This window comes from Acanthisitta chloris, unplaced genomic scaffold, assembly GCF_000695815.1.
Source record: "Acanthisitta chloris isolate BGI_N310 unplaced genomic scaffold, ASM69581v1 scaffold33819, whole genome shotgun sequence".
Lineage (NCBI taxonomy): Eukaryota > Metazoa > Chordata > Aves > Passeriformes > Acanthisittidae > Acanthisitta > Acanthisitta chloris.
In genome coordinates, this window is record NW_008692598.1 from 14,474 (window position 1) to 24,033 (window position 9,560).

Below are 9,560 nucleotides of genomic sequence, written 5' to 3' on the forward strand. Positions count from 1 at the left end.
TAAAACATTTGGCCAAACTCTGTAGGAAATTACCACACAATCCTTGAAAATACAGAGCTAAAAATAGTGTGAAGTGCTGTGATTCAGCTCCGAGCAGAAATGCCAAGTCATTAAGCCACTCCTGGAGGTAGTGAAACTCACTGTGCATGGGTTGGGACAGAACCTCAAAGATGAGGAAGTTTGGTATCATCTCTCTGTGTTCACCATTGCTTTATCTGGAGTAAAATACTGTGTACTTGGACCAGTAACACACGGACGTGACCAACCAAGTCAGGTCCTACATATGGTGCAAAAATGTAGTGGGTTTAATATCTGCCCTCAGTGCTCCATTGCTGCTCCTGCAGCACTGCTGGGTAAGCTCAGGCAGCTTAATAATCATGCTGGAATTTGTCTCTGGTGCAGGACAAATCTGGAAGCCCTTCAGAAGAAGCTGGAAGAGCTGGAGCTGGATGAGCAGCAGCGAAAGCGCCTTGAAGCCTTCCTGACCCAGAAACAGAAGGTTGGAGAGCTGAAGGATGATGACTTTGAGAAGATCAGTGAGCTGGGAGCAGGGAATGGTGGTGTGGTCTTCAAAGTGTCTCACAAACCTTCTGGGCTCATCATGGCACGAAAGGTGAGGGCCTCAAAAAGAGCAGCTTGGGGAGGGTGTTTGTTAAGGAGGTTGTATCTGATAAAATACTGACTTGATTTAGAGAAATGAGTGGTGTTGAGACCAAAAAATGACTATTTAATGCCAACTTTCAAAGAAGTCGATGTTTCCAGAAGCAGGAAAGGTTGGACTTCCTTATCCTACCTAAACTTCCCAGTTTTCCAGAAATAACATCCCATGTGTTAGTAATGAAAGGATAGACCTTCCTTCCTGTTTCCTTTTTACCTTTAGTGTGGTAAACACACTCAGGAGTAGAAGACCTAAAAAAAGTTACTGGAAGTTATAAGTAGGAAAAAGTGACAATATTCTGTCCTGTTCAGAGGAATGGAAATGATATCACCTGTCTTAAGAGCTTCTTCCACAGACCAGAAAAGAGCCTCTGGATGATGCTGGAAAATAAAAAAACAACTCAGAATGGGAATGAGGAGATGCATTGGAGTACAGTGACATCTCCTGTTTTCTAGTTCCAGCATGGGGTGCAGGTTTCTGTGCACACAGAGACTTGTCCTTCTGCTGAGAGTATTTTTCAGTGGTTCAGCTGCTTCCCAACCTAGAGCAGTTGTGACCTAGTTTGGAAGAGAACTGAGATGTTATTTTTGGCTGAAATAGCTTCATGTTTTAATTCTCACTTTGTTTACGTGAGGAGCTTTCACTTCCTTTCAATATCCCTGGGAACAACACACAGTGCACAGGATAAAACAGGTCAGGCTCAAATCCTACATCCCATTGTTAGACTACAATGAAAACTTCCCCTTTTTTCGATTGAGAAGTTGAAATGCTTTGGTTATTTCTTGTTTAAGAAAGATGCACTCATATGCTGACTTTAAGCCATGCTCTGGACACTGAAAGTTTGGAGAGAAACAAAGGAAAATTTCCACTTCTTAGGTGTGAGAATGACAAAACATACAAGTCACGGAGGTTTTCTTGAGCTGAATCAATTTCATTGATTTCCCACCACCACCACCACCACCTACTGTGGGTTTAACAGGAACTTTTGCCCTAATTCATTAATATTTGATGCCACCAAGATGTTTGCTGAATTGCAATTTTTCTTTCATGTCTTAGTTAAAATGTGACTTCCATAATGTCTCATAATCTTTCACAAATACAATATTCTCAATAGAAATAGAATAGAATGGAAGAAGACTTCCTGCATTGTGTGAGATAAACAGTGCAGTGGAACAAAGTATTGAGTTTTTATTGGGGAGCTTCAATTGAAGCTTCTTCCTTCTGCTAATACTTTACAAACACCTGTGCAGGTGTTTTTCAGCAGCTGCTTCTGAGTCAGTGTATCTTTGGCACATTTCCTTAAGGAAATGTGCTGGAACAAAAGGTTTCTGCTGGAGGAGTATTTTGGGGGGGAAGAAAGATGGAATTCCCACCTTTTCATGTGTGCTGATGTTTCAGCTTTGCCATGATGTATTATTTGTCACTAAGAAAATAAGGCTGGATTTTCTTTGTCACTAAGAAAATAAGGCTGGATTATTTTACAGTTAAGTTGTGGATTCATTCTAGTTGGAAGGAGCCTCAGGAGGTCATGAAATCTAACCTCCTGCTCCAGGCTCTATCAGAGCAGGCTCAGGGCCTGCCAGGTATTGAAAACCTCTCTGAACAACTTGTTCGTTCTGAATGGCACTGTGCCACTGCAGAAATACTGAAGTGGATTATTTTGCAGTTAATCCATCTGGAAATCAAACCAGCGATCCGCAACCAGATCATCCGGGAGCTGCAGGTCCTGCACGAGTGCAACTCTCCATACATCGTGGGCTTTTATGGAGCTTTCTACAGTGATGGAGAGATCAGCATCTGCATGGAGCACATGGTGAGTGCCTCAAATGGCTCCTAGCTGGGAGTTAGGAGCATAGCAGCAATACAAAACCTGAGTGTCAACAGGAGCGAAGGTAACAGAGCTGTTGACATGAATCATGGAATCACAGAGTGTTAAGGGGCTGGAATGGACCTTAGAGATCATCCAGCCCCAACCCCTGCCCTGGGCAGGGACACCTCCCACCAGAGCAGGTTGCTCAAGGCTTTAGCCAACCTGGCTGTGAACACTGCCAGGGTTGGGGCAGCCACAGCCTCCCTGGGCAACCTGGGACAGTGTCTCACCACCCTCACAGGAAAAACTTTCTGAAAAAAAAGGAATAAAGAATGAGTACTGTGGTTTGCATTTCATCTGCAAATCTGTGCTTGGGATTGATATGATTTATTTCATCCTCCTCTCCAGTAGCTGCTCTTCTGTAGAAGTCCAGACTGTACAGGTGTGTAGCCTCCCAATTTCACCTCCTTTATCCATAGTCCTTTCGATTTGTATAATTTCAAAATATTATCCTAATTCTGCTCCTTAAACATTTACACTGATTTGGGTTCAGTTTCTTTTTCTCTCTCAGACACTGCAGCTGTGTACAATCCAGTTGTTTCTTCTTTAGCTGAATCCATATTTTGTCTCCTTCTTCAAAAACTTTTACAGAAATTGCAAACCTAAAGAATAGTGAACAAGCCCAGAAGGATCTTATAAAACTTTTTTAATGGCAAAAATATTTTTTGACTGTTTCATTTTAATACAAAGTATACATTCTTCCTGACATCTGTTTGCCTTTCTCCAGCCATATGGAGCCAAACATGAAAGGTAAACTCTCTGTAATTAAAGGACAGTCAAATTTGTCGCCTCACTTGCTTAGCAGAAGATGTTTTGAACAATATGAAATACATCTGAAAACCTGCTTCTTTTTTCCCTGAAACAACTGTTTCTTTGGAGAGAAGCCTTATTTTTTCTGGAAAGTACATGTGATTGTTTTAATGCTTCTCTGGTCCCTCAGAATTTTTAGAAGAAATCGATGGTTGCCTAGGAACAAGCCATCAGCAGCCAGTTTTCAGCATGTGAGAGCTGAAGAGAAGGTGTGCATACCCCAAAATAAAAATGGCTGGTGGGAATTAGAAGTTAGGCTCTCAAAATCGAAGAGAATAATGAAAAGGAGGAAGGTGGATGTTAAAAACAACTGTCTGGATATTGTTTCAGGGTGTATGATTAAATGTCACCAACGTGTACAGCTGCAATTGCTGAGAGATTTGTGTGATTATCTCGTGCCAGAAGGGAGAGAGTGATGGTATGTAATTAGGTATAGAAATAAAGGGCCTAAAGAATCTCAATTTATTTGTCAATGGGAAATTAACAGGAATTATCAGAGTTTCCAAGTTCCTAAGCAGAGAATAATATGCCGGACAGGGAATAATGTATAGAATCAGAGTATGTTAAGGGGTTGGAATGGAGCTTAGACATCATCCAGCCCCAACCCCTGCCCTGGGCAGGGACACCTCCCACCAGAGCAGGTTGCTCAAGGCTTTAGCCAACCTGGCTGTGAACACTGCCAGGGTTGGGGCAGCCACAGCCTCCCTGGGCAACCTGGGACAGTGTCTCACCACCCTCACAGGGAAAACATTTTCCTGATGCCTAATCTAAATTTCTTCTCTTTCAATTTGTACCCATTGCTCCTTGTCCTCCTTGTCCTCCATCTGACAGTAAACATGTGCTCAGTTTAAGAGCAGAGTATGAAATCTGGTTGGTGGTTCAGTGCAGTTCACAGTCAGACTAAATACAAGAATGTACACAGATCAATAAGTTATGAAGTAAGGTGGATTAGTTAAATGATAGTCTTAATTAGCCATTAAGGTGTTGGCTTAAGGCAGATCATTAGGTGGAAGATTTTGGTCTCCTTTTGGATAAAAGGCTAGATGAGATTCTCTGTTGTCTCTTCTTGCACATATCTGTCAGTTGTCACCACTCAGAAATCTTATTTTTAGCAGTGGGTTACAAAGCATCAGTAGGAATAGGAACAAGAAGTTGGAGGTGGAAAAGGCATGGAACTTGAGTGAGTGCTATTTTTAGGTACCTAGATTCAAAATCAATGCCTAACTTTGCTTGGCAGCAGGTATTTAAGAGGCAAAAAAGACTGGAGGCTGCTCCTGAAAGACTGAAGGTTGCAGCCAACATGAGGCAGCTGAAGTGTGTTCTGCCTTGTCTAGGGTGGAGCTGGTCCTTGGGGAGGGGAAAAAAGGTGTTTTTTTCTGTACACAATCTTTGTTGCTACACCAGTGCCTCAGCAGAGACAGCTGTCCACAAATTCAGCCTAGTTTTACAAGAGACTTATATAAATATTTTTTTCTGGTGGTGTATTTTTAATCAAATGCAGAGTATGTGGGTGTGTTTTTTACAAGAATACATGATCAAATAAGTATTTATAGACAACACCTTCTCATAAGAGTTTTAGATTCTAGTCCTCAAATGATAAAACTTTGCATTCCAGTATTTTGCTTTACATGCATTGATGGTGATGAAAACTTCCAAAGGATAGGAAAAGGCAGAAGGCAACTACTTTCTCCAGCTGGATTTTTTGTCTTGAGTACTGGAAGATAACCAGTGCTGATCCAGACAAGAGGATATTGTTTTTAATTTGAGAAATAACTTCCTAATTTCTCCTTTGATTGTGTATTCTCTGTTCCAGAGAATGCAGGACTTGTGCACAAGTCTATTGTTGAATCAGTTGCTAAAAATAAATGGCATTTTTTACAGTTTTCCTTCTGCAAAGCTCTTAGCAACAGTGGATATATTTGCCTTTGCTGGGGGTGTGTGTACAAGCTTCACTTTATTTCACCTAATGAGTAGTAAGACCATTACTTACCATGGAACTTTAAAAACATTTTTTCCTGTCGTGGTTCTTTCTGTGTCAAACCAACTCTCAATCCTTGGAAGTGGACAGAGTCACTCTTGATGTGCAGAGCTAAGAGGCCAAATTTCCCTGTGTGGGAGATGAGTGGAATAAGGGTTTGGGTTCAGTTATCATGGGGTGGCACTAGCACATGTTATTTTGTGCACAAAACCTGTGGCTGCTCCATCCCTGGGAGTGTTCCAGGCCAGGCTGGATGGGGCTTGGAGCAGCCTGGGCAGGGGGAAGGTATCCCTGCCCATGGCAGGGGGTGGAACAGGATAAGCTTTACAGTCCTTCCGACCCAAACCAGTCCGGAATTTTCAGGAAAAGAACTCTCTTTTCCAGTGTGAATTTTCATCCCTGTAATCAGAATCAAAAAAATCATCTATGCAGCTTCACTTCTCCTTGTTCTGTCTTTGGAGGGGAAAAGTACTGTGGGATGGCTGTGACAGGAAAAACCTGCATGTTATTGCATTGGACTGACAGTTACAGGAACCTGTGAGATTCCTCCTGTTTGTGGACAACTTCCTTGATGAGATCCAAACCATGGAAGTGCCAGCATGGAAGAGCATTGTGTGGAGTGTTTATTTGAGTGGATGTTGTTACTGGCCAAATGTTTGTTTAAAATAAATATCAAACCGACTAATTCCTCCTAGGAGTGATTAATTTGTGCATCATAACAATGCTCAGTCAAACCTGAGGAGCAGTGCTTGGGTTTTAACAAACTTAGCTTTAAGCCTACATGTTAGACAGTACAACATGTTAAAAGGTTTTAAAGTAACTTGACCAAAGCTTGACTATACCAATATTTATCCTTAGGATGGTGGTTCCTTGGATCAAGTACTGAAAAAGGCTGGGAGAATTCCAGAGCAGATCCTGGGCAAAGTTAGCATCGCGGTGAGTGTGGCCATCACCCTCAAAGGCTGGAGCTGGGGGGGTTGTGTCTCAGTGGGGGAATCTCAGCTCCAGGAAGCCACCACTTCAGGACTGAAGGATGAGAGAAAGGGAAATATTCCCAGATTTTGAAGTGTTGCTTCCTTTTTAAAAGCATCTTTGTGCTCATCATTACTTGATAGCTGTGGACATTGCAGCAGTAACACATTGTTGGGTGTGCTTTGATTTTCTACTTTGGGATCAGCTGATACTTCTGGATAAGAGCTGGATTAACACTTCCTTAAAAAACTTTGAATACTACACTTTCATGTCCATTCTGCAAAAAACTCTGTGTGCAAAACTTTCAGGAAGGGCTTGGTTGTCTCTGTTTTCTAATCTGAGCTGGAGGTACAAAGCAAATTAAACTCAGTATTGATCCTCAGTGATTACATTTTGGGATTTCTGTTAAGTTGCATTTAGTTTGAATTCTTGTGCAGACACACCATGCAATTATCTTCTGCTTCCTAAATTAAATCCTGCTCTTTTATTTGTCTGTAGGTAATAAAAGGACTCACATATCTGAGAGAAAAGCATAAAATAATGCACAGAGGTAAGAGAAAAGTTTGTTGTAACTTTGCTTGAATATCATTGTTTTTCACATGAAAATATCTTTTGTTTTCCAGGATTGGTTCTTTATGGTTCCATAGGACTTTGGTTCAAAGGGTTTTTCTTGGGTAGTATAAGGCAAACTTTTATTTTAATCCAAACCTTTTACCATGACTATCATGTTTGTCCAACTTTTGCCTTACTTATTTGCCTTACTGCTTATCTGGGTTTATAATCCATGCTTAAGCTGCTATTCTTGTACTGATGTGCATATAGAATATTTCTGTGTTTCAAACTGTTTGCAATTAAAACATCTGACCTAAAATTCATTTGACTCTTCAACACTCTTTATTGCCATTAAAACTTTTAAAAGCAAGCTATTTCTCCCAGCTTAGTCACATGCTATTTATAGACATCTGGCATGCAGAATTGCATCTTTTTTATACTTTTAAATGGTTTTAAAAGCATGGAGAAGCTGTGTAGAGCGTTGCTTCTATACTCCTGGGTCTTCAGTTACTTAAAAATAAATGTACTGGATTATTCACTGCTTAGAGTTTCCCTTTGTAAAATCCACCTCTGTTTCATTAACCTGTTGGATGGTCCGTGAAAGAAAAATGACACTTGGTGCAGTGATAAATCTGTTACTGCTGCTGTGAGTGTCAGTTGAGGCTGGAGATGGAGCAGTTCATGTTTTTGTGTTCTGGCACTGCTCATGGCAGTGATTGTGCCATGTGTGTAAACCACACCAACTGTTGGGTGAGGTTTGTACCATCTGAGATGAATCTTCAGCTTATATAAATATCTTCTTCAGACATTAATACATGTCTGAGTTTCCATTTGTTGCCCAGACCAAAAGGTGTAATTAGCAATCCTAGCTTAGACAAGCTGTTGGAGGATCACCTTACACATGAAGAAGACTCTGTTTACTGCACATGTCTACTTTGGTTGTTTTTGAGCACTCAAATATAGCTCTGTTCTGGCTGGAGGGAGACTCTGTAAAGATTTCTGATGATATTGCAAACTCATTTGTCTCTGTTCAGAGTATAAGGACTCCTGGGAAACAGATCATCTTATTTTAGGGCATCCTGGAAGAGTAACTGCTCTATCTTGCAGTTCTTAATTCAGCCACAGCAGTGGTTGGTTGCTTGGGGTTTTTTTTAGGTGGTTCTTGCTCAGCTGAGACAGCAATTTTTATTTGTTTATTTTCTGTTTTACAATCTAAATCTGATAAATCCAAAATGAAGCTCTCCTAATCTTGTTATGCTGTGAGGTTAAGCTGCAGTTATTGCTGCATCAGAGATTATACTTCGGGTGAATGGACCAATAAAAGTTCCTCTTCTACACTGCTTCCAATGTCACTGGATTGAATGAGCCCTGCAGTGTAAAATTCATGGTATCATACTATGTTAAGGGGTTGGGATGGAGCTTAGAGACCATCCAGCCCCAACCCCTGCCCTGGGCAGGGACACCTCCCACCAGAGCAGGTTGCTCAAGGCTTTAGCCAACTTGGAATGAACATTGCCAGGGTGGGGGCAGCCACAGCCTCCCTGGGCAACCTGTGCCAGTGTCTCAGTTCCATGTACACACTGTGATTTTGACCTTTTCAGCCCAGTTTTCATGCCTGATGCTCTGACAGTAGTAGGAATACATGTCCCTGTGCCTTCTTGCAGAAGCTGTTATTGACATCTGTCATGACTGATAAAGCAGGAGAAAAAATGACACTTTGGAATTTGACCATGGCCAGTGCTGGCAGCTAAAAGGAAAACCAGTGAGAACAGTGTTCCCATCTCTGGGTATATGAAGCTGAAGTTGCTGATCTCTGGATATATGGAGCCAAACTTCTGTCTTTGATACTGTCCACCAGTCTCTGCCACAGGCTGCCCTTGTGCATTACCTGTAGACTCCTATCTGCAAGTTGTAGTGCAGGAGAAGCTTTTCTCCCAGTTACACTCTTCCAGACTGTCTCTTCCTTCAATCCCAGCTGGAAGAAATAGTGCTGGTAAAAGCACATTTCTCCTGGTATAACTGTCAGTGTTATTTTGGTGACACAGCTATAAGAATTGGAGATTTCTGTGCTTTGCTTTCTCCAGCTCCTGTAGTTTGCACTGCACTGACATAGTGTGAACATCTCACATGGACTGTTTGTTCTCACTCATCCATCCCTGGGGAAAATGTGTGACTTGGTGGGTTTGGGTTAGTAAGATTGAGTGGATTTGTGTTGTGGGGAGAGTGGGTGACTTACAAAGGAATAGACATCCCCATTAAACATGAGAACATAGCAACACAGACAAAAATCTGTTCTTAAATCTGAAGAGAGTAAGGTTTGGGAGAACTCATTTTCAGGAAGGAATTTATTCCATTCCTATATTTTATTACTTGTGTGGTACATAGTTTCATAGTATTTTAAGGGGTTGGAATGGAACTGGGAGATCATCCAGCCTCAACTCCCTGTCCTGGGCAGCGACATCTCCCACCAGAGCAGGTTGCTCAAGGCTCATCCAACCTGGCTGTGAACACTGCCAGGCTTGGGGCAGCCACAGCCTCCCTGGGCAACCTGGGACAGTGTCATAGAACATCAACAGGTATACATGGCAATGTCAGCAAGGTTGTAATACTGACTTTAAACTGATTCCACACACAGGTGTATCCTGGACTCACTGAGGAAAAGTGTTCCCTTGTCATTACAGACAGCTCAAGGGAGAAGTTGTCAGGGGTTTTTAAAGCAG

At 41.8% G+C, this 9,560-nt stretch overlaps 1 protein-coding gene across 1 annotated transcript in view; it reads left to right on the plus strand.

Annotated features, from left to right (window-relative positions):
- Positions 1–402: 402 nt before the first annotated feature.
- The window catches only part of LOC103809856 (dual specificity mitogen-activated protein kinase kinase 1), a gene marked incomplete at its 5' end in the record, with an annotated part of 19,984 nt that continues 10,826 nt past the window's right edge, over positions 403–9,560 (plus strand). Inside the window, 4 exons of the mRNA XM_009082726.1 lie at positions 403–613; positions 2,325–2,471; positions 6,175–6,252; positions 6,787–6,838. Coding sequence (XP_009080974.1) covers positions 403–613; positions 2,325–2,471; positions 6,175–6,252; positions 6,787–6,838 — 488 coding nt within the window. The remainder of the gene's footprint in view (positions 614–2,324; positions 2,472–6,174; positions 6,253–6,786; positions 6,839–9,560) is intronic.